The sequence below is a fragment of the Choristoneura fumiferana genome, chromosome 18 (genome assembly GCF_025370935.1).
Source record: "Choristoneura fumiferana chromosome 18, NRCan_CFum_1, whole genome shotgun sequence".
In the NCBI taxonomy this organism is placed as follows: domain Eukaryota; kingdom Metazoa; phylum Arthropoda; class Insecta; order Lepidoptera; family Tortricidae; genus Choristoneura; species Choristoneura fumiferana.
This window is the reverse complement of record NC_133489.1, coordinates 14,646,108-14,670,232: the sequence shown is the minus strand read 5'-3', so window position 1 is coordinate 14,670,232 and position 24,125 is coordinate 14,646,108. Positions and strand designations below refer to the sequence as shown.

Here is a 24,125-nt window from a genome sequence, read left to right as displayed (position 1 = left end):
ATATTAACAATTTCACACATGGATGACGGCTAACAGGTAGACGATGAAGCTGTGTTTTTAATTTTCTTGCGCACTATGCAGGCAGGTACAGTCGCTAATATACATTTGAATAATCATTTGCACCTAGCAGAAGTGGAAAGATGGCTCTGGAGCTAAAAATTATGACATCCTTTTTATGAATTTGGCATTTTGTAAGTTTAGCATTTTGAGCTCTAACTAATACCTACCTACTGCTCATCCACATCTGCTGCTGACGGTACCTACCTATAACATTAGTTGAAGAATTAAGTATCTAACTATAGATACGTTCACGCCGTAGTAGTTTTCGTTTGAAACAGTAAGAACCTCATTACATAGTATTTTTTTCACTAATACAAGTTTATTCACATCTGTGCAAAAATGACACATTGAAAAATAATGTCAGAACAGCTGAAGGTGCCGTATTGACACTTTATTTTTATACAAATCCGTTTTTAATGTTATTTTAGGGCAATATTTTGAGTTGTTGAGTACGTGCATGTTGTTTTGTTGCTCCTGATTTTGTTGTAAGTAAGCGATGTCTCAGTCGCGAACACGGCGGGCGGGCTCGGGAGCGAGAGAGCCTGCTAGACCGTCGGGAGACATCGGCCCTAACCCCCAACAGCGCCATCGGAGTACCAACAGGAATAAAATACCCAAGAGTATCCGCTATGATTTAGAAAATGCTTTACTTGGGGTTAGTTTTTAAGGAGCATACGCCTGGCTAAATTTACTAGCAATAAGTTGTAGTAGTGCAGAAACTCGTTAAATTAAAAGTGACTTAATGTAACGTAAAAGCCTTGGTGGCGTAGTGGTTTGACCTGTGGCCTCTCAAGCAGAGGATCGTGGGGTCAGAACCCGGCTCGCACCTGACGACATTTTCAAAATTCATGTGCAAATTACTTTTAAAAATTTACCACTAGCTTAACGGTGAAGGAAAACGTCGTGAAGAAACCTGCACAAACCTGCGAAGCAATTCAATGGAGTGTGTAAAGTTCCCAATCCGTTGTGGGCCTGCGTGGAAACTATGGCTCAAGCTCTCTTATTCTGAGAGGAGGCCTGTGCCCAGCAGTGGGAGTAGGACGTATACTTATAGGCTGGGATGATATGATGATAATGATGATGAATGCTACGTGAAAATGAAGCTCTAGCTAGATGATTGAAGTGTTTCGCTTACTTCGGATATTAAGTGCCCAGGTGCCCACCCCTCACTAGCACTTAAATTGCCCACCCTCATTAACCAAGTTTCAAGCTGAACAGATACTTTTTAATTTATTTGAATCTCTAACTCAAACTGCAAAATAAGTACGTAGCTACAATATTGAGATTACTCATACTTGTAGGATTTGGCGAATTAATAAAACACTTACGTTATTTTTATCACTTCCCCCCAGGAAATACGCAATTTTGTACGATAAAAACTATATCCTATACGGCTATACCTACCTATACTTCCCCAGTCACCTGCATTAATAGGTATCTGTATATGTATTTAAGTGTATATCTATCTAAGTATATAATTATATTTATCCGTTGCTTAGTACCCATAACACAAGCTTTGCTAAGCTGACTTTGGGACTAGGTCAATTAGTGTGAATTGTCCCGTGATATATTATATTATATTATTATTATCTGTGACAGCGGAGCGTGCAAAAATACCTGCAGGGCTACTACGAAACTCGAAACTCGAAGTTCGTGTCGTGCCGTCCCTCTCGCTCTCGTATTAAATAGTGTAAGTGTCAGAGGGACCGCACGACACGAATTTCGAATTTCGTAGTAGCCCAGCTGACACGTCTTACCGACCCTAGAAATAGAGTCGTATCAAATATATAAGTATAAACCGCTTTGTTGTGTGAGATATTGGTGCTAGTGCTATTAACTGTCGCGCGCATTCTTTGTAATCCCTTGTTCCAGCTATGCGACGTATGGTTCGAAGAGATAAAGCCGCACCTGATACAGAACAACATAAAGCTGCACGTGGAAGGCGCTGCCGACGGCGGCGTGGCGGCGGACGGCGACCACCGGCGGACCGACCCAGCCTGCGCTCACCTTGACCCAGGTGCTGCCTTCGATGTACGAGCTACGTCTTCGCTCCGACATCCACTCTTTCTACTTATCAGTTCACTATTAGCAAATATGTATAGTAATATATTAATATGATCACAGAGTACATATAAGTGGGCAGACGTTTCGGGTAAATATTCAGCGTTTTTGCGGCGTTTTCTTTTTCGTCATTTCATTACCGTTTTGGCAAGTATTGTATAAAAGAGATCTAGTGCGTCATCAAAATTCTTGCGACTGTCCTTCCGTTGTGCCAATAAACAGGATGGTAATGAATGACGTTTGACCGAGATACTCTTAACCCATCCACTTTTACTAAGATAACTGGGCTGTATTTGAATTTGGGTGCTATGTTGGCATTTATTGTTTTTGGCAATGAATCATTACATAGGGCAACACACACAGAGAGAGCGGGCGCGGGTCGTGCGCGGGCCCGCGACGGGCGTATTTGCATGGCGGTATATGGACGCCTTCACACAGAACGCGGGCGCAGGTCGGGCGCGGGACGGGTCGTGCGCGGGCCCGCGCCCGTCGCCCGTCGTCACAAACATCGCGCGGGCCGAGCGCTGAGTTACCATATTACAAACTCTCAAAAGTGTATGGGAGGTACCCAAAAACGATTTTTTTTAAATTATTCATTGTACCATTTTGTCGGGATAGTTTTAATTTATATCCGTGCAAAATTACAGCTTTCTAGCATTGATAGTCCCTGAGCAAAGCCGCGGACGGACAGACAGACAGACAAACATGGCAAAACTATAAGGGTTCCGTTTTTGCCATTTTGGCTACGGAACCCTAAAAACCGTATTCATGCGCAGTAGCTAGTTCATTTTGGCGAGAGTAAAATCTAAGTATTTTATTTTTTTAATTAATTATTATATAATTAATTATTATTATTAATTACCTCGACGTTTTGGCAACGTTACAGTTGCCGTGGTCACGAGTAGACTGAAGTGTGGGGTGTCAAGTCTGCCTAGCAGCGCGAGTTCTTCGAACTACCCGCACTTGATCACTAATAGTAGGTACCGGCACTCGTAATCAGGAACTACCCGCACTTGGTCACTTTTATTATATAAAAGCATGCATGGGTATAAGCTTTCAGTTTCGTTGAATCTTGTTATTAATAAGTGTTGGCGTCGGGATGAATGTTCGGAGGGACGATCGGACGTGTTAGTGTTGTGTGTCGGTGTGATAGGGTGACTAATAAAAGTGACCAAGTGCGGGTAGTTCGTGATACGAGTGCCGGTACTATTAGTGATCAAGTGCGGGTAGTTCGAAGAAGAAGATGTGGGTGGCATGAACAATTCATTACTACGTATAGAAGCAGTGTGGACAGTTAGTAATATAATAAGTATATTTTTGATTCAAGATACTTTTTAAAAAGTGCCGTATTGCTCATACTCGGCTTTTAAATGTTAAATGTGTTGTTACAGCAACGACAGCGCCGAACTGCGGGCTGTGCCGCCTGCTGTCAAACGCAGCCAACAGCATCGAGAGCGCCGTGTCGCAGGCTGCCGTCGCGCTGCCCCCCTGCGCCGCTGTCCCCACCGCCACCACCTAAACCCAAGCAGCTACAATACGGCAGAGCAGCAGTGAGTGCCAGTAGTGACAGCGCTAGCTTCTAACTCTGCATTTGTTAAATGGAGCCAACAGCATCGAGAGCGCCGTGTCGCAGGCCGCCGTCGCGCTGCCCCCCTGCGCCGCTCTCCCCGCCGCAACCACCTAAACCCAAGCAGCTACAATACGGCAGAGCAGCAGTGAGTGCCAGTAGTGACAGCGCTAGCTTCAGACTCTGCATTTGTTCAATGGAGCCAACAGCATCGAGAGCGCCGTGTCGCAGGCTGCCGTCGCGCTGCCCCCCTGCGCCGCTCTCCCCGCCGCCACCACTTAACCCAAGCAGTACAATACGGCAGAGCAGCAGTGAGTGCCAGTAGTGACAGCGCTAGCTTCAGACTCTGCATTTGTTCAATGGAGCCAACAGCATCGAGAGCACCGTGTCGCAGGCTGCCGTCGCGCTGCCCCCTGCGCCGCTCTCCCAGCCGCAACCACCTAAACCCAAGCAGCTACAATACGGCAGAGCAGCAGTGAGTGCCAGTAGTGACAGCGCTAGCTTCAGATTCTGCATTTGTTCAATGGAGCCAACAGCATCGAGAGCGCCGTGTCGCAGGCTGCCGTCGCGCTGCCCCCCTGCGCCGCTCTCCCCCGCCCACCACCACAGCTACAATAACCCAAGCAGTACAATACGGCAGAGCAGCAGTGAGTGCCAATGGAGCTGGAGCCAAGCCAACAGCATCGATAGGGCCGTGTCGCATGCTGCCATTGTTTTGCCCTCCTGCGTTCTCCATGCAGATATCACAATTAGTTTGTCAATAATGAGAACTGGCAATCTTGATAGGCTCTTGCTACTTACTGAAGTTACTGAAAGGTTGCAAGCTTAGCAAAGTACTTAGTCGCAAAGTTTATCGTCTTTTGGGACTACATTAGCGACTGTTTTTGGATTTTTTCACACTTCAACTAAATTTGGAGCCAATAACCAACAAACTAGCGACTTTTCGCAAAATTTCTAGCGACTTCAAAAAAAATGAGATGACAATTAGGGTAAATCGTCAATTACCGTCCACTTTTCAATAACTGCTCATCTTATACTAAAAATGAATTCTGGATTAATTTTACTATACCCAAGGTGGCCAGTTATTGAAGGGTAGCCAGTAATCGACACCTTACGAGTACCTATACTAAAAATTAGCTCTGTTATAAGTGACTAAGAATACATTTTTAATGTAAGGTGGCCAGTTAATGAACGGTGGCCAGTAATTGACGATTTACCCTAATAATAATAAGGTATTTGTGTACTGTCCATACACCGCCCAAAGCCTAGTGACCGCCCGTGGTGTTTTTTTAATCCGACTGCGACTTTACAGAACATAAATTATTTCAGCTTTTCCGGCTAAGGTAGAATAATAATCGGATTCCAAGAAAAATTGACGTTTGAGGTTGGTTATTTTTTAGAGTTCCGTAGTCAACTAGGAACCCTTATACTTAGTTTCGCCATGTCTGTCCGTCTGTCTGTCCGCGGGTAAGCTCAGAGACCGTTAGTACTAGAAAGCTATAATTTGACATGAATAAATATACATATCAGTCACGCCGACAAAGTGGTACAAAAAAAGTAAAAAATTAAAATTCCAAAATTTTTTTTAGGGTACCTTCCCATAGACTTAAAGTGGGGGTGATTTTTTTTCTCGACTAACCCTATATTGGGGGGTTGCTAAGACAATTTTTCTATTCAGTGATCTGTTTGCGAAATATTCAACTTTAAAGTGCAAATTTTCATTGAAATCGAGAATGATAGTGAACGAGAATGGTAGTAAATATATCAAATTTACAAGGAAAATTATAGCAGCTAAGTTTGCTTGAGAATTATTAGTAGTTTAAGAGTAAATAGCAGCCTAAGGTATAAAATATACCTAAACTTGGAAGATTCAGTACACAATACGAAATCCATAGAAAAATATTATTTGATTTTCTCGTAATGGCTACGGAACCCTATCCTGGGCGTATACGACTCGCTCTTGGCCGGTTTTTTTTTAATATAGTAACGGAGCCTTCTAAAACAAGTATTGTCATACTTACCAGCGTACCGGCCACATTTTTTTACCTACTATAAGTTTTAAAAGTAAACTTACGTTGTTTTTTTTATTATTATTATTCGTAGGCGAATTGTGGCGGTCAGCCGCGGCCGCCACGCCTACTGCCATCGCTGCGGTCATCGGCTGAGGCTGCCACAAAACACACTGCTGTCCACACTAACCAAAGAGCCAATTCTGCGACACAGGTACAATATCCGTATTTTCTGCAATTCATAAATGGTGCCAAAGTATCCGTGGTCAAAGTGGGGTTTAAGAGTAGCTTTAGCATAAAAAAAATACGATATGTGACCACAATTACCTAGATGAGCTCCCAATATCCTACTAATTTCACATACACACACGCAAACTTTTGTCATATTTAAAATATTCAGCTGCACCTACCCAAAAACCAGGAAATAACAATAGAGAAAAGTATGGTACGGCCGTCTTTGTTTTGCTCGACTTGGCGGGGGCACTCCCGTGCCCCCAGATTTAGACACTAGGTACAACAAACTAATAATATTCCAGGGGCGTAAAATAATGGGTCCAAGCACACTAGAGAAAATATAACTGTTGCGACTTGCGCCCCTCACCGTTTTTTAGGTAATTTGTTGTTTGGTTGTGTACTAATATTATTTTCTACTTTTTGGTAAAAAGTTTATAAAAAAGTCTGAATTTGATCTTATCCAAAAACTTCGCACTTTGTTACCCTGTAAGTGATACTCATCGAAAGTGCATATTTATAAGTGTATATTTTATCCCGAGACAGTTTTCAACATTTCAATATAGAAACATCAAATTTGTCAAGAGATAATGAGCATTGGAAGACTTTTGATGATGAGTGTTTAACCGCAGCTTCGCACGCGTAGATCACTAAATCCAGCAGTTAAATTGAAATTCCGGGATTTTACTTGTTCCCGTATAAATTTCCAAAAATAACATTGTGCTCTTTATTGGCGTAATATAACACTACCAAATTTCACGACTCTATACCCAGCGAATGCTATTTCACTATTTTATCCTGATCCCGTGGGAATATCGGGATAAAAAAGAGCCTATATCCTATTTCAGATGTCCAGCTATGTTCATAACTTCATACCAATTTTCATCCAAATCTGTACTGCCGTTTCAGCGTGAAGGAGCAACATACATACACACACATTCTCACATACTTCCGCATTTATAATATTAGTAGTATGAAGTATGATTATAGACTCGGGCTGAAAGCAAAAGCAAGAGAAAGAAGGCGCCGCCGCTACCGGAGGTGTCCGCGCAGGACGCGTGGCGGGTCCCGCGCCTCTGCCGCATCTACGCGCCGAAGATGGAACTCCCGCGCACACGCACCACCTCTCCTTCTCCGCCAAGGCATTCTGTTACTAAGGCTGGTACCACAGGCCCTATACTACGAAGTGCAAAATTCGAACTTCGTATCTTGCCGTCCCGCTGACGCTAATAATATTTAATACGAGAGTAAGAGAGACAGTACAATATGAAGTTCGATTTTCGAATTTCGTAGTAGCCCAACATCATAAATAAGTGATCACTTTTGCACCTTGTTGCTCTCAGTCGTTACATGATTTCGTATGGCTTTTCAAACATGATAAAGTGCCAAGGTACAAAACGCACCTGACATTCAATACCGTATTAACTCAAAATAAAACTGTATTGAATAATAATTTTAATCTAACCTCTACAAAGAACTCATTATGTATGTACTCGTAATACAGAATCATTTTGAGTTAATACTGTATTAAATGTCATGTTCTTTCGTGGATGTCGTAAGAGGCGACTGAGGATATAATTAAGGTATATCGTAGGCGACAGGCTACCAACCTGTCACTATTATACCGTTTTTGTCAAACTTGAAACCTAAAATTGCTAAAAGTGGCTCCGAAGCGGTAACGTTTCGTGTGCTTTGCTTACCTCATTTGGGAATACAGGCGTGATGTTTGTGTTTGTGTGTGTATATATATATACTTATACTTATTTGAGCACATTGGCCGCTCCATCACTGGAACTGAACTGAGGCCGTATTGCCTAATGTTTCTGAGACTCGCGATCGATATCAAAATATGAATGATAGATTTCGCATAAAAAACTGTCATTTGATTGCGATTGCTGGTTATATCGGAACTACTTTAAATAAATATAGGTAGAAGGGCCACTCGTAGCTTTGAGAGTGAAGCGTATATGGTGTGTAATCTTGGTGTTATTTGGTGTTATATCTGTGTATGGATTTATATTATTTAGTATTTAATTTCAAAGTCGCGTAACAAACACTGAATAATTCCATGTACCTATTTGACATATTTATCATTTTTTTATTTTTACTCCAAATTTGATGAAAAAAATATCAAGTTAAAATTGTCCCCCTGAAAAACTACACCGGGCAAATATGCGATATTTACGTATAGTAAGTAAGTGTAGTAGATAAGCGGTTTTGCACTATTCCCGGCGATAGGTATGTCGCACTGAAGTAGCTGTCTTCCACGTGTGGTGATGTAGTAGCATAGTAAATGCTTTTGTTAATTTAAGTTTTTCATCTCTGCTAGGTATCTCCTGAGCTCCAACCTCTGCCAAGAGGTTCTCATGGCAGGTTAAAGGAGACGTTAAAATCGTGGAAGAAACATGAGCAACCGAAAGAGAATATAGACATGAACGGCACACCAGCTCCTACGTTCTCTGTTAAGCACGAAAAGAAAAAGAAAATAAGAGATGAAGATTCATCATTATTTTCTCCTGCAAGTATTGATTGTTTATTTTGGACGATTAATATCATCTGTCTGTAGTCCTGCAGCATACGATATACGGTACCTGGGCATTTTTAATATAACATGTACCTAGCAACGGCGTAAAGTTAAAAGTTGTCAGTTTTGTGAAAATTTTCCCCTACAGTTAATATGGAATAGAACGTCACATAACTGATAATATTTAACTTTTCCTTAACTATGCCGTGGCTAGGTACATGTTTTAGTGAGAATGCCCACCTGATGATATACGGTTCTGGGATACTCATCCATTCACGGGGTGATCTAACGCGGTGGAATTCAAATCGCTTCTTGCTCGTCCTTATGTTACAATGTAGATGACGATCAAATGAATAGGTATGCCATTAGAGTTTTTGCACATCGATCGCGTATTTTAAACGCGCCGTTGACGTGTGTTTAAGAAACGCGCGTTTATTTCGTGTTTTTTTCTTTCCATAGAGCAGCCAGAGAACTTCGCGCTTGAATCCATAGGTACAAACGCGCGTCGACTGCGCGTTTAAAAAACGTTGTGTGTAAAAGCCCCTTATGAGGCTGGACACAAAGAACGAAGGTTATCATTCAATCTAATAATATTTTGATAGTTAAGTTTGTAGTGTATTTATGGCTACCTACAGAAAGACGTCTGACAAATTAATCACGAAATATTTTCGGTTCCCTTTTTGGCCACTAACGAAGTCTTAAAACTATCTTTAATTTCAGGGTTTAATCAATATAATAGGAGAAAAACATGATAAAAGAATAAGAGTACTTTTTAAGAATCCAACAACGGAAGAATCATGTCCATCAATAATGAATTTGGTTGCTCCCTCCGGAACACGCAGAAAAAAGCGGAATCTAGTTAAGAAAATGCCTTGGAAGTGAATTGAGTTGGCAGTGGGTACTGATATTTTTTATGTTAACTGCCGTAGAATATTTTACATTGTTCAATGAACGATTAATTAAATTATTCAAAAAATATATATTAATTGTCCTTGGATGATAAGAGAGTCTTAAAGGCTCAGTGTTTCATTGGATATTGTCTATATTAATTTTATTTGCTATAAGATGTGTAGATTATTATGCCTTATATTAATAGATATAAACTATGGGATATCTTCTGAGTCTTACTGAAATTGATTTTCGACGGCAATCCACTCTGCGTTTTAATGTCCGTTTTGGCTACTGTAACGCAAAACACGATGTGCAATATTAGAATAAAAGTTAAGCAACACTCGTAGATCATACATTATTGTGATTGCCTTAATTTACTACTACCTATACTAATTTGTTCTTGCTTCACCTAAATATGACAACTATGACGCGAACTATATTTTATTTAAAACGTGAGACCGTCATCTTCACATTTCTACCATGAACAATGCGTTTATTTTCTCACACTCTTACACTAAAGATCTGCGCAAGTTTTTCCGAAGCGATACATCTACAAATCAAGCACTTACCAGTGGCTTAGAGTGAATATTTTATTTAGGGAACCAGGCAACAGTAAGCGAAGCATCAGTTAGCTGTGTCTTTGGATGTAACTCTTTGGAGTTGGCAACTCTATGAGAATTGAGTTATTACGACGCGACCCACACAGCTTTTTACAGCAGCTGTCCTTACAATGCATATTTAATAAAAAAATCTTTTTAATTTACTTTATTTTCAGGTTTACCTTTTTAATTTCAACAATATCTTATTATAAAATTTTAAACATAACTTTCTCACACGACACTTTTATTGGTATACAACTTAAGGACTATTTTCTTTCCTTACTAACGACTCTTTACAAAATTACAACAGACATATCGACTATAGGTATAAGGCAGTACAGTTAGTGCTTTTCACACAAATAAAATAATTTACAAAACAGTCGAACAAGGACATCACGCTCATTAAGTAACTAAATAAATAACTCACACGTCACCGGGCTTCGATCGCGACCGCGACAGCGGCGGCGCCGTCCGGCCGGGGCCGAAGCACGCACGCTCTTTGGATCCGAGAAGAGTTTATGAACGTCCTCGCGTCACACACACCGCTTGCACTCGACCAGTCGCTAGTTAGCATGCTTCACGTAATCCGTTTCGTAGTAGGCAGCGCCGCCGTGAGCGCCCTTCCTGTCCAGCGCGCGCACGCGCACGAACAGGAACGCGGCGACCAGAGATGCCACCACCAGCACTAGCAGCAGCATCACCAGTCCCGCCACGAAGGACGGCACTGACATACAGATCGTCTCCGGGTCTGTCGCCGGAGACTGAATAACTACTGTCTCATTACCGGCAGCATTGTTTAATGCGAAATTCACATCGCCTGGTGCTACGACCTGAATTATGCGACTAGTGTTGACGTCTGTCATTTCTTGAGCGTCACGTTTGTAAATTCGGGTATGCGTAGATGTCTCTCGTCGCCGCCTTACGCCTACTAATCTCTCTGGTAAGTCTTCGACTGATCGTGGTCGTCCTCCTAAGGTCGCGAGATTGCCATGAGCTTCGTCTTTCCTCTTGACTGTGTTGTATACTCCGCGACGACCCGGGGGAGGTGGAGGTGGTAGATTCACTTCGTCTTCGTCTCGCGATGGTGCCGGTGATGATGTTTTGGGTGCGTTGGGGGTAGAAGAAACTTGTGCTTGTGGTGGTGGAACAGCATCGTCTCGCTTTTCCGAGAATGAACCGGTTGCATCTGCGGGATGTCTCGGATCGGGGAACGCAGGTGGTACCCCGTACTCTGCGTGCGGCGACGGTGGTGGGGGACCATACTCGGCATGAGGCGAGTTAGGTGCACCGTATTCTCCAGCACTGAGTGTGTTGCCGCCTAATAGTGGAACGCCGTAGTCGGCTCCAAGACCACCACATTTAGGTTCAGGGCAATTGTACCTGCATACTTGAATGACGCACTGGAAGTGTACATTCATTGAATCGGGGAATTTGAATGCCTGGAAGTATGCAAATGATACCACTGAGGCTGATGGTCCAAAGTTCTTTATTTTCTGGAACTTGCTCATGATTTTCGGCCGTACCACGCAGCCATACTGATCGACGAGTTGAATAGGTGCTCTTTTACCGTCGTGCGCTACACAGTTACGAACAAGCATGTCGAATTTGTTTTCGTCGTCTTTGATAGCAAGCACCATCGTCATAGTTTGACCTATTTTAACTATTCCTGACACTTCTGAAGCCCATGGTCCTTTACCCACTTGGATCTGCATCCAGCACTGCAAGTTGTCGCCAAGAAAGTTTGCTGTGACCGCATGCAACATATCGACTTGGAAAGGTCGAAATGTGACTGCTTTCTCGTAGAAGTCGTACCACGTGCACCGTAATTTTCTTGCTTGATCCCATACTTCTTGAACGTAAGGATCATACTGAACAATTATCGTATTTTCAACATAGGATCCGCTTGGAGTAGGACTTCCATAAGTAGCGACATTATGATTCGCAGAACTAGACATACCACAGCTATTGAGGAATATTTCAAAAGTCGCACTGAGGTGACCGGTGCCAGGTTTTAGATGCATACAACTGGCGTCACTGTAAAAGCCTTTAGAAAAGATCATGCCGTAGAATGGGCGATCGAACTCGATATTGACTCGCATGTGAGTTTTTTCGCACTGCACTTGGAGATGTTTTATTTTCGGGCTGTCCGGCGTCGCCAAGGGCCAAGGGTCGTCTGCGTGAGATTGTTGCAGCGGCGGGCCGTAGCCGCCGCCCGCGCGGTGCTCCAGTGGTAACGAAGCCGAGTCTACCGCGGTTTCGCATTTTGCATCCTGAAATTAAGAGAAATTGCAAGTGTTAATACTTTTATTATTTTAATAAATTAAAAGTAGGAAAAGGTAGGTAGGCCTGTTTTATATGGATTGTTTGTGGCATTCCGCGAGCGAGTCTTCGTCGCACTCTAGTTGGCGCCACGCGAGCGCGTGCGCGCGCGCCGCCATCCCGCGAGCGCCGCGGCGTTCTTTCCGACTTTCTACACTGATGGATAGCTCGCTCAGCCAATTATAATATTAATCAACGCAATCATACTACTTAGTCGAGTTCCGAAGATGCTTGCACGACATTTGCTGTGCGTCCTCCGAGTTGGAGATACGTCTTCACGATATTCTATATGATAATTTCTAATTTTATTCTTTGAATGAACATAAGCTGGTTACTGAGTGACATTTCAAGTTTATTCCTAATTATCGCGCTTTAGTTGCAAAAGGCTTCGTCGTCGGAAGTCCAGTATGTGGACACTGACGAGATGTATATGGGGCGAGAGCGGCGCCGGGTGCGCTAGAGTAACTGCGGGCGCTGTCGGCGCAAGCGGCCGATGCGTACGTTTTCTAAACCGGTTAGAAATTGCCTACTGATCGAGATTGTCAGTTGCGGAAGAAAACACCGGACCTATAAAACATGAGCAACTCTAACAACTAGAGCTTTCTTTGACAATCCTTCGTGCAGTTCATATATCGAAAGGCTTTCACTTCCACACCACATGTATTAATAAATGGTGATTGATTGAATTTGATATTAATTGTTTAATTTTAAGTAGGTACTTGCAATTTCTTTGATTGCTGCAATGCAATCGACAACAGATAGGTTTATCTTCTACGAGGTCCTAGTTTTGGGGTACCATAATGTTTAACAAAAGGTGTTATACATGATTCTGGGTGGTCCCATCGCAGATGTATTGTTGTATGGCGCGAGCGCTCGTCGACGAGTAAGCGAGCTAGCAGTAATTAGTGGGCCCGCGAGGGACAGGTGCGTCGGCGCCGGTGAAAGTACGAGTACCCGCCGCAAACCGCATCCGCCTGCTCCCCCAAATATTTGGAACTTCGTTTGCACGTTGAAACGGTATGTATTTCAAGAGTAGCCCTGCCATGAAGCGCGTAAGACATTATTGATGAAGCCAAATTTAATGAAATAGACAAACAAAAAGCTGTAAAGAGTTCATCTTATGTTTTTTTTCCGACTTTATTAGCTTTGTAGAGTGAAAAATTGCAATTTTAACGATCTAAGCATTTAAAAATATATTCAATGTAATATTGATGATTTTGATTTAGATGTTGTAGTTTTGACAAACACACACACACACTCAAAGTGCTTTCCTACACCGGTAACACGTGTTGTACCCACCAAAAATTCTAACCACAAATATTTGTGCGCCGCGAAAGAAAGTTGCTCAAACAAACGAGATTACTAGAAATACGTAGAGCCGGATTTTCGTCTGTGTTCTCAGTTTCGTGAATCCTAACAAGGTCGATGGCATAACAGTTTCGGTACCCACATAACTACGCGCATTTTTGCTAGGCGTTGATAAAACGATGGCAATTAATCAGCTTGTTTTGGCGGATGAAATATGTTTTTTTATAATTTAGACGAACTTATTTAATTTGAACAGGTAGGACTAATAAGTAGGTAAACATGTAATAGCAATCTAGTTAAAACGGTACTGTAAAGATAAATACTTTTTAAAAAAAGCAACATCTTCTAATCCAGTCTGTGTAGTCTTAAGATTAGCCCTCTCATTCTAAAGTAGGCTTATCAGGATTCCATAAAAAAATCAAGTAGGTTAATTTAAAATAAAATTCATCACACTTGCTCGTAAACAGTGTCGTAACATGCAAGCTGCCTTGGTTGCAACCCCCAAATAAAACCCTCGACCTTAATGTGCTTGTCATGAAACCCGTGGTCGGTAAATAAGTCGTTGCCCGTACTAATTTTCTTGTCATGAAGCCCAAGGTCGGTAAATGAGTTTGTTACTGCATGGCGTGCAGCAGCGCGCGGAGCTGGCGCTGCCAAGAGCGCAGTCAGCGGTTTCGGCAATTTTTGAAAAATATTAGTTTTTCTTTTACAAATATACAATTTTACTCGCAAATGTGATGAAAAACATTGTATGTCGCACTGGCGGTACTAGAATTACGAACATCGACTCATTAAAGCCCTCAGTCTTCGACTTCGGGCTTCTAATAGACTCTCGTTCGTAATTCCTTATTTACCGCCCTTAAGACACAATGTACTATCACACCTCTCCTTCAGAAAAGTAACTTTTCCTCCCTGACGAGAGGGAGCGAAGTGCAACTTTTCTGTTCAAAGCTTTTCTAAGTGTTTTATTGCAGATGCCATTTTTTGAAGTTGATAAGTGTAAAGCCACGCCATTTTCTATGCTGGTTGTTCTATAATAATATTTAGAATTATTTTTTTCAAGTTTCTTAATGCTTGGTGTGAAAAGTTGTATGAGCCATTCGCGAGAAAAAATATTTTTATCTTGGGCGTTAACAGTTGAATCCCTCATTACGCTCAGGATTCTACTTTAGAATCCCTCGCTACGCTCAGGATTCTATTGCAGAATCCTTCGCTACATTCTGGATTCAATGTACGCCCTCGCCGTAAATTCACCATTTTGCTCCCTTGTGACACAAATAACTATTGTGGCCTTGCCATTTTGTGGAAGACAGTGAAAAAAACAGCACAATCTTTGAACATTAATGAAACTTAGATGTACTGTTTATATGGACTGATACTTTTAATTTAATACAATACTTCCCACAGCTCCAGCGACCTGCACACGGCAAACATTGTCTCTTTCACGTAATACAACAAATTTCCCGAGCGACAGGGACGTGGGAAGTGTGTTTCAGGCGCGTAAGTGTCAGCGCCCCGCTTCTACAAGACGCCGCGTCTAAACGCGGTACATTACTTAAAAACGCTTTCCATTAAAATTAAAACGTTTCTCTCATGAATTATTACGTAGCGTGATACTATAATTAGAAAATATGAAGCTTAAATTAAACGAGCGATGAAAATACTTTCTGATGGTAATAGATTGTTGTAATTGCTTACTAAGATCGTATACGATAGCGCATCCTCCGTAAAGCCGAAAATGTTTAATTTGTACCTAAGCTTGAGACGGAGTTTATCGCTTATCGCTGCAATTGGGATCTGTAACCGCACATTACCAAGCTCATGAACTTGAACTCTGAGCTGCGCCGGCGTCGCTCGTGAACACTTTCCCTGCACGGCCCAAGGCGAGAAAGCAATCCGTTTGAGAGTAAACAGTACTCATACTCGTGGTTTTATGCTTTAATTGTGCGGTAGTGTTGAAATATTGTATCATTGTTTGCATCCTGAAGAATCCTCCTGCCAAACAAATGTAGTGCTCCAATATATTTAAATCTTGCCAAAACAATGTGCTTATTTTGGGTCTATAGGGATTCCTCAAAAGGTGTTTCATGAATAGAAAAAAATGTGACTTAAAATCTCACGGAAGTTATAAAATTATGTTATTTTATACATATTTTTCTTTGCAATATTGGTGATATAATAGCATGGCAATCACATTTTAGTATCATGGCTATCTAGTCGCACTTGACCGAGCTTCTACGTGTAGGTATACTGTACAGAAATAACTATTAAATAGGGTTTCTTTCACCTCCACGTGGGTCATCGTAATCGTTCATGCTCCATCACCTCTCATATTTCGTTTTCTAGATTTTTTTACCGTACAACGGCAAAACCTACTAGACACTGGCAAAACTGTTCCTCTAATGGACAGAGCCATATATTATATTAAAAGATATATTAAAAGAACAACAACAACTGTTAAACATTTGATTAATGACGATCCGTGTAATCTAGTATCCTAACACTTGCAATTGTATTCAAATAATCAGAGCAATACATCATTATCAATTTGGCAGCTGGATATAAAAACAAACTATCGCATAATCTCGCTACAGCACCCATTGTATGCGTAACAGATCAGTCAAAGCACCTAATAGGCTATTGTGGCTAATAGGATGGCTGTTTAAATACACCGACAATCGAAAGTGATCACCAGTTCGCACTTTCTATGACGAATTGCTTTCTGTGAAGTGCAAGACTCTTTATTTCTAAACAAGTTTGTTGTCACTGCGAACATAATGTATCGTTCTTGTTAAACGTGATTGCCAATGCCAATAAAGTATTATCTAATAACATATTTCGTTAATTTTGTTTTATCTTTACTGGTAAGCAGTTTTAAAATTACTACAGTCGTTTGAATACTGAGAAATATGTAGAATGTTGATGTTGTTAATTTCAATGAAGAAAATTTACAATTTAATTTTTCCACTAAACTCCTTATATACTTGCTAAAAAATTGCATAAAATAACTTCTAGAAAAATAACATTTCTGTTTTCTTTTTTACGCGCCGTCAGAAAACTCACTATTATGTGTAAGTACCTACCTACACATTGCATTGTAAACAAGCTTTAGAGGCCAATCAAAAGTTGTTGATGTCAGTAAATAAATCACTAAGACGAATTGGTTGATGAGGCGATCACGATTAAACTGGTGGTAAGTAAACGTAATTGTTACAGCAGGTTACGAATGGACAGCGTCGTTTCATTTCAACTATACCATAATAGAGTGTTGTAGTCAAAAATGAAATCGCTTGCACGACACAGTTACGTCATTTACGGACAAATCCGCGAAACTTTATTCGTAGTGAAAGTGATCATTGAAAAAGACGTTTTGGCGGTCAACGACTTGCGCGTTTCAGCTGGCGACCGCGGCCGCGGGAAGTGCGCGGTTATGCAAATAACTATATCACTAGGGTTAGGATTCCCATGGCATTTTTGGACAAGTAATGCAGAGGAGTTGTCGTTATGTACCTTTTATAATTGAATAAATGACTGAATGGTAAAAACTTAACTTATGTAAAATTTTGCGTGAATTATTTCCATTCAAATTTGTAAAGCTATCAATCACCTGTTCTTTTCATCCTAACACACAAAACTTTATTTACAATTGCTACTTGTTTGTTCCACATCATATTGATGTTTTGGGAATTCCTACCGGAATTTATATTTCAAAAACCTGTTGGTTTACTCTAATACCTCACTCCCAAATTTCCAATATAGGATAATTAGTACCAATTTCACCATACGATATTAAATGTAAATGGACTGTTAGTTCATAAATTCAGCTGTCAAAATGAATGAACTAACATCATCATCATCATCCCAGCCTATATACATCCCACTGCTGGGCACAGGCCTCCTCTCAGAACAAGAATATTAATGAAATAGCAGGACTTTTAAGTTAAAAACAGACCTAAAGATTGATCTAAGTACATACGCTGTCGATAGATACTTAATACAGTAACGGGCTGTTTCACCATCCATTGATTAGTGTTAACTGATGGTTAAAAGTGATGCCGTCTCTATTTGTTTTGTTCGAATAGACGGAGACGGCATCACATTTAACCGTCAGTTAACACTAATCAATGAATGGTGAAACAGCCCCTTAGTCTTTGTAAAACGTAAAAAATACGGATACAAGCTTTTTTGTCGACTGAACTTTTTGTTGACTGTACGTGTTTTATTTTCGTACCAAATTTCAAGTCGATGCCATAAACTGTTAAGGACTTTCGTCCTGCAGAGAAGATCCGGCCTGGAACACCAGGGCGTCACTGCCAGATTATTGCATTGTCACCAGATTTACATAAGTATGCCAAATTCAGGTCTATCCGACCACTGGAAGTAGCTCAAATTTAACTTGCAAGATTTGATCCAAATAAATAAAAACAGGGCAAGTTAAATAAAAGCTTGTATAAATATAATGGTACCTAGTGATAAGTAGTTAAGGTGATAGCGCTTGTAAATAAAATACCAACGACCTAAAAGAATTTCTTTCCTCCACCTAAACCTAAAGGGGGTTAAGGTCGCGGGTGAGCAAAGAAATTCTTTTAATTCATTGATTTGGACCTCCGCAAACGCCTGATTCAATAAATGATTTAAAATAGCAACGTTAAAATTTTAGGAAAAACAGAAGCACAATGCAAAAAAAACTATTAGCACGAGAGTATGACGACTAAATATACATAAATAAAATTTGTTATTAATCATTTTATATTCATACTATTTTGTTAGCTAACTCCGAAAATCATACGACGCCAATCGAATTCAATAGTCGATATGACGCGGAGCACCATTAATTTTGTTCAACGCCACGTTGATTTCTCCTGCAGACATTCAATAAACGTAGATCTACAGACGCAGTTAGCTTCCAATGGTCCGCTGTTTTGTGGATGTGCTAACGGAATCATTAGCCTACTTGCTGAGAACGCGAGCGGAAAAAGCTGAATAATGCAGGTATATGAGTACGTATGCGTAGACCGTGCAGCGAAGCAGCTGCATAGCTCACAGGCCGAAGCGATGCATTCAGGATTAGACTGCGCGCATTGGAGATTGCGTATAAATGTCGGGTGGTCAAGTGGCGGAGATGGTCGAATTACGTTGAAAGAGATATCATAATAATGATATGATCTTTTATAAATGTGTCAACACTATTGTTCAGTGGTATACCAACTATAGTTTTAGTTAACCTCTTCACCCCCAGAGTTATCCAGTCGTGACAGCCAATGGAATGCCTCACACGCCACGCATCTATACATGATCAACATTCAACTCGCAATAAATCCTTCTGCGATGGAATTAAAAATCAAGTTAATTTGTCGCTGGTTTTTCTGAGGCGTATAGAGCACTTCACTTCGTTTGTTTTGTGGCAGTGATGCGGTGAAGAAGTTCAAAATACCCGTCGCAACCAACCTACCTGCGATATTGCCATACCAGTGGTAAGGCGGACTTGTAGGGGTTGTTAAATACTTCTAGATAAGAGCTGTTCAATGACACTAAATGTTTTGATTTGGCAAAGTTTTCACCAGTAGAAGTTACAGGAGAATTTGTGCCGCTTGGGACTGAGAAAGTGTATAGTCAGTCAGATGATACAAATTATTATTAAGTACTATGCATAAAATCAATGTTAGTCATCATCACCATCTATGCATAGACGAAACCACGATATAGAACGACATATCGGGTACAAGAATCAAAGCAAAAAGAAGCTAAAAATCAACACTATGAGATTTTTCGAAATTATATAAAAACTAATTTTGTTAACAGTGAGGATTATAATATCGTTTCTGCTTTTCATAAGAAATGTTTTCCCAATGAATGTCCCGTACTGCAGGCTAGGCACGGTTGGAATCATAAGAAACGTTATCGGACGGTTACTTTGCTCTATTATCCAGCGCGAGAATATTGGACTGAACGGTATCATAGGAACCCGCGAGTAATGGATTGCGGCATGGACACAGTTCCTTGTGGTCTTACAAGTTAAAGAGCTCAATAATGTTTTAATATTTTCTTGACTGATGATGTAGTTTTGAAAAATCCGATAATTCCGATTATTTAGAAATTGGTAAATTCTCTGGATTTTCTCCTTTGCTTTGTGATAATATCGATGATGTCGATGAAAAGGAAGTAGTAGAAATGTTTTCAAGCAAACGTATGAGGAAACTGATGAACCGGACTGACTTACGACGTATGAAGTTTCGATTGATACTAAAGACATTGAACTCGCAACACCTCAATCTATCAAGAACAGCGAGGCGAAGAAGAATGCGCAAAATTTTGGAATAGCGCACTGCTACAATAAATGAGGAAATGCGAAAATGATGTTGTTGGCTAAAACACGTATTGAAGTACATTTTACCGCGCTTGTACCTACACTAAAACTATTGGAGAGTTGTAGATAATTTAGTTTAGTTTAATTATTTGTAACATGTTATCGTCAAATGAGTCGGAAAGAGATAAAAAAAGTCTTTTACGCTTTTTAGTGGCGTGAGCGGCAAAAATAGGAGATATCAAAGTGAGAATATAAAAATAGCACAAATGACTATGTTTTATAATTCGGATATATTATTGAATGAATTATTATTCATTTATTAATGTACTAGCTTTTGCCCGCGGCTTCGCTCGCGTGGAATTCAGTTATCGCGCGCTGTTCCCTCGGGAACTGTGCATTTTCCCGGGATAAAAAGTAGCCTATGTCACTCTCAGGCCCATAAAATATCTATATGCCTAAAATCACGTCGATCCGTTGTTCCGTTTCGACGTGAAAGACGATCAAACATACACACAAACATACAAACACAAACACACACTTTCGCATTTATAATATTAAGTATGGATTAAATAGACTATTGCACGTCTCTCCGACGCAGGACATGGTGTACTGCTAACTAAACATATACTGATATTCTGATCTATGTAATAAGTAATAAACTCATGACCATGCAATAAACATTTAGAATTTTGAATATGAATTTTGAATTTGAATTTGAATATAAAATTACCCATTTTACAAATGATTGAATTAGAAATAATACAAGTAAGTTCACGTGTTATACTGTACTGTAATATAATAAGAGCCTATTAATAATGAATAGGTATTTGTTCAATTTATATTATTTATTATGATATTCTATTTATAATTGATATCTTTTCACATCTATGCCTCTACTAAAAAAAGTCTATAAAAATACAAAAATACATATATAAAAATAATACATACATACAAAAAGACTCCAAAAAACCAATCATAAAAAAGTCTATATCCAATTATAATTTTCCAGCGGGAAAAGTCGGATCTCAATCGAAATTTCGGAATACAACGGCACCCAAAGTGTCAATCAGTTATTAAATTTAAATTGTCAATCAATTATTTAGTGTCAAATGTCGAAATGTAAAACGTATGGCGTACGATGAGTAGTGAGTACTGCAACCGATGAGAGCTAAAAGACTGGCGAAATGTTGCTAGATGGCGTTAGTATCGTGAGGTATTTTTGACGTTACGGTCTTGCTTCCAATTGACTCATTTAGTTATTAGGCAATTGTAAGCAAGACCGTAACGTCAAAAACCCATCTAGCGATATTCCGCCTGTCTTTTGTTTAGCCCTCATTGAGAGAGCCCGATAAATATGAACTTTATCGATAAAGTATTAGGTATGGAAAACCATTCTGCACTGCATCTGTACTGTATTTAGCTTTTTAATATAATTTTATGCTATAAAAAAATTAACACAAAGTAAATTGATGAGTTCAAGAATTTAAAAAAAGTTAACTACCTACCTAACCTGTCGAAATTAGGTTTCATATTTTTTTTGGAAACAGATTATTTAACAAAATAGGTACGTATCCATTTTAATTAGGAAAATTGCAAGTTTAAGAGGACATAAACAATCTTTATTTTGAAAAATTTTAATCTGTGAAATAAATCAAATGTGATTTAATTATTAAGAAATGGCTAAGTATAGGTATTCATTTATCGTTAATATTTAACCTACCTCTAATATTGTCAATTTCCCAACGATACAATTTCCACGCCGACACTTTTGGTGAAAGTTTTATTTTAATCCTGAGAACTAAAATGTGGAAATGTTTCCTAAAAGTAAATTATTTTAACCATTTAAAATTTAAATAAATTAATTAATGAATAATAATTTTACAACTGCGATTTTGCGAAGATTTTAATAAAACTTACTTATGTATTTTTTAAATCAAATATACAAAAGTACTGACCTGTAATAGGAGCGTCGCTATCGCGAGCAATATCCTAGTCCTCTTCATAGTCACAGTCCAGGTCAAGCAGCGCCTGCAACCAACGAAACACGTTCAAGCTGGCACTAGCCTATAGCGCATCGCGGGGGCTAGCGCTGCGCGGACGCTGCCATGCCGGCGACGACTGGGGCCCGCGCGGCGCCCGCCCCCGGGCCCCCACGAGACCCACAGTAGTGGGGTGACCCACTGACCGAGTGCAGTTGCGCCGGAACTGCACTTGCATCTTTCACTGGCGCGCATGCGCACCCCAGGAGCGGCCTTCACCTTGCGGTGCAAGGTCGCGGTTTGTACGAGTATTTCAGGTGCGTAGGAGCGTTTTGGTAAAATTGTTAGTTACTTAGAGGTATACGTAATACGATATGTAAGCATGTACTAAAGTTTGGTCCATGAATAGGAAAGTATTACTTATTCTTAACTATGTAGGTACTAATGTGTGTGTATTGTGTAAATAAAATTATAATCCTACTCATACTAAATTCGTCCTTTTGAATATGTGGTTGTCCTATTGTTTTTGTTTAATATATTTTTTGTTGTGCCGAATTTTGGCTAATAAATATATTATCTTTCTTTATTCTTAATTCGAAAATGCTTTTAAAATCATATTTTATTTATCATGTTATCGGGTTATTAATAATAACTGTCACATCTAAATTTTTTGTATTTTACTACATGAAAATTATGATTTAATAATTGTGGTCACCTCTGAGTTTTTCGAAATTCATGTGCGAAATAACATTCATGTGGGAACTACGGCCCAAGCCCTCTCATTCTGAGAGGAGACCCGTGCCCAGCAGTGGGACGTATAGCAGCCCAATAGGCTGTGATGATGATGATACCAAAATTATAAGGTAGATTACATATGCCAAGATTTAGGGCCTGTTTCGCCACTTGTCGGCTAACTTTTAGTGTCAGATAAAAGTAATGCCGTCTTTGTTTATTCGGACAAAACAAACAGAGAGTTAGAGACGGCATCACTGATATCCGTCACTTAAAGTTAGTCGACACACTTGTGTGGTGTGTTGTTGTGAAACAGGCCCTTAATATTAGATACCTACGATCAGCAAACTTAGTAATGCAAGAGAAAGAACGATACAATAGCCATTTGGGTGAGATAGATAGAGGACACCATTTTTTATCCACACTATGAGCATAGTGACTTTGGTTAGGTAATAAAAAAATGATTTTTTCCTATACACTGGTGTCTAGTAGGCCTATCTTAACTACTGTTATTTTTAAATCTTCCATTATTAAAGAGCTTCGATCGGAGTCATTCTCAAAGAATTATATAAATTAATGTCATGAGTTTTAACGGATGTAGGGTATATTAATGTTGACTTCACACTTCGTTTTCATTTTCCGTCTTATAATCATAACAAAAACCATTATTCCATTGCGGCTCTTACTACGCTGCACACTGCGCAGACTCCAGACTCGTAGCGGATTGGTTTTATACAGCAAGTGCTACGGGTGCAGAAAATTAGTGTCCTATTTGGTCGTAAAAGTTGCCAAAACGAAAATTGGAGGATTTTTAGACGAATCGTTTAATATTTTTGTCAATTTTTCTTTAAATTTGGTGTTATTGGCTGACTGATAACTAACTCTATCAAATATTAGTTTTTAGGGTTCCGTACCCAAATAGTTTCGCCATGTCTGTCTGTCTGTCTGTCCGTCCGCGGCTTTGCTCAGGGACTATCAATGCTAGAAAGCTGCAATTTTGCACGAATATATATATTATAAACTATGCCGACAAAATGGTATAATAAATAATTTAATGAAAAAAATTTTTAGAGTACCTCCCACAGACGTAAAGTGGGGGTGTTTTTTTTTTCTCATCCAACCTTATAGTGTGAGGTATCATTGGGTCTTTAGGTATTTTAAAACCATTAGGGGGTTGCTAAAACGATTTTTCGATTTAGTGATTCGTTTGCAAATTCGATGTAATGTTACAGTAGTTATTCTCATTGAAACTCAAAAGGAGACCGATCGATTAAAGGTATGTAATTCGTGAACAGTTTTCTCCTCGCCCAGCCCAGTCTCACACTTTACAGGTTATATCAGTACACAATATTCAGGTTTGGGGAAAGCATTTTCCCATTAACGTTAGCAGTCCTTGTACAGCGCACAAACGTGGTCGCAGCGCGGGCGCGGTGGCGCAAGCGCCCGATTTCACCCCAGACACTCGATCGCTGGTTAGAAAGTATCATCTCTTGATATGAGACAACCGACTCTAAACACACATGCTTGGACACGATATG

General features: G+C 40.0%; 2 protein-coding genes across 7 annotated transcripts in view; one reads left to right on the top strand and one right to left on the bottom strand.

The window, feature by feature from the left end:
• The first annotated feature begins 383 nt into the window (after nucleotides 1–383).
• On the top strand, nucleotides 384–13,181 carry LOC141437784 (uncharacterized). Of its 4 annotated transcripts, none has more exons than XR_012452422.1 (8): nucleotides 397–715; nucleotides 1,933–2,091; nucleotides 3,513–3,671; nucleotides 5,792–5,911; nucleotides 6,919–7,086; nucleotides 8,258–8,446; nucleotides 8,912–9,023; nucleotides 9,173–9,261. XR_012452422.1 is itself a non-coding variant. In XM_074101295.1 (8 exons), exons 1-7 carry the CDS (start codon nucleotides 557–559, stop codon nucleotides 9,332–9,334), a joined length of 1,116 nt encoding a protein of 371 aa, XP_073957396.1. In that variant the 5' UTR covers nucleotides 399–556; the 3' UTR covers nucleotides 9,335–9,346; nucleotides 13,110–13,181. The 4 variants fall into 4 exon arrangements, 3 of the variants coding, with proteins under 3 accessions (XP_073957398.1, XP_073957397.1, XP_073957396.1); XM_074101295.1 differs by lacking the exon at nucleotides 8,912–9,023 and adding an exon at nucleotides 13,110–13,181 and having other exon boundaries at nucleotides 399–715; nucleotides 9,173–9,346; XM_074101296.1 differs by lacking the exon at nucleotides 8,912–9,023 and having other exon boundaries at nucleotides 8,258–8,450; nucleotides 9,173–9,290.
• Nucleotides 10,094–24,125, bottom strand: part of dyl (transmembrane protein dusky-like) — a 45,969-nt gene continuing 31,937 nt past the window's right edge. For 2 of the 3 annotated variants that reach the window (XM_074101292.1, XM_074101294.1), the window contains exons 3-4: nucleotides 21,832–21,904; nucleotides 10,094–12,212 (exon numbers count right to left, since the gene is read on the bottom strand). In XM_074101292.1, the coding sequence (XP_073957393.1) occupies nucleotides 10,506–12,212; nucleotides 21,832–21,879 (1,755 nt within the window). In that variant the 5' untranslated portion in view covers nucleotides 21,880–21,904 and the 3' untranslated portion in view covers nucleotides 10,094–10,505. Of the gene's footprint in view, nucleotides 12,213–21,831; nucleotides 21,987–24,125 lie in introns of those variants that run through there. The other variant, XM_074101293.1, reaches the window with a different exon arrangement.

What these genes read in the sequence shown, in the direction of transcription:
- LOC141437784 (XM_074101295.1), top strand. Translation starts at nt 557, where the DNA reads ATGTCTCAGTCGCGAACACGGCGGGCGGGCTCGGGAGCGAGAGAGCCT. An exon ending in ACCCAGGTGCTGCCTTCGAT is followed by an intron (nt 2,092 to 3,512) that starts GTACGAGCTACG and finishes GTGTTGTTACAG; the next exon opens with CAACGACAGCGCCGAACTGC. An exon ending in TACAATACGGCAGAGCAGCA is followed by an intron (nt 3,672 to 5,791) that starts GTGAGTGCCAGT and finishes TATTATTCGTAG; the next exon opens with GCGAATTGTGGCGGTCAGCC.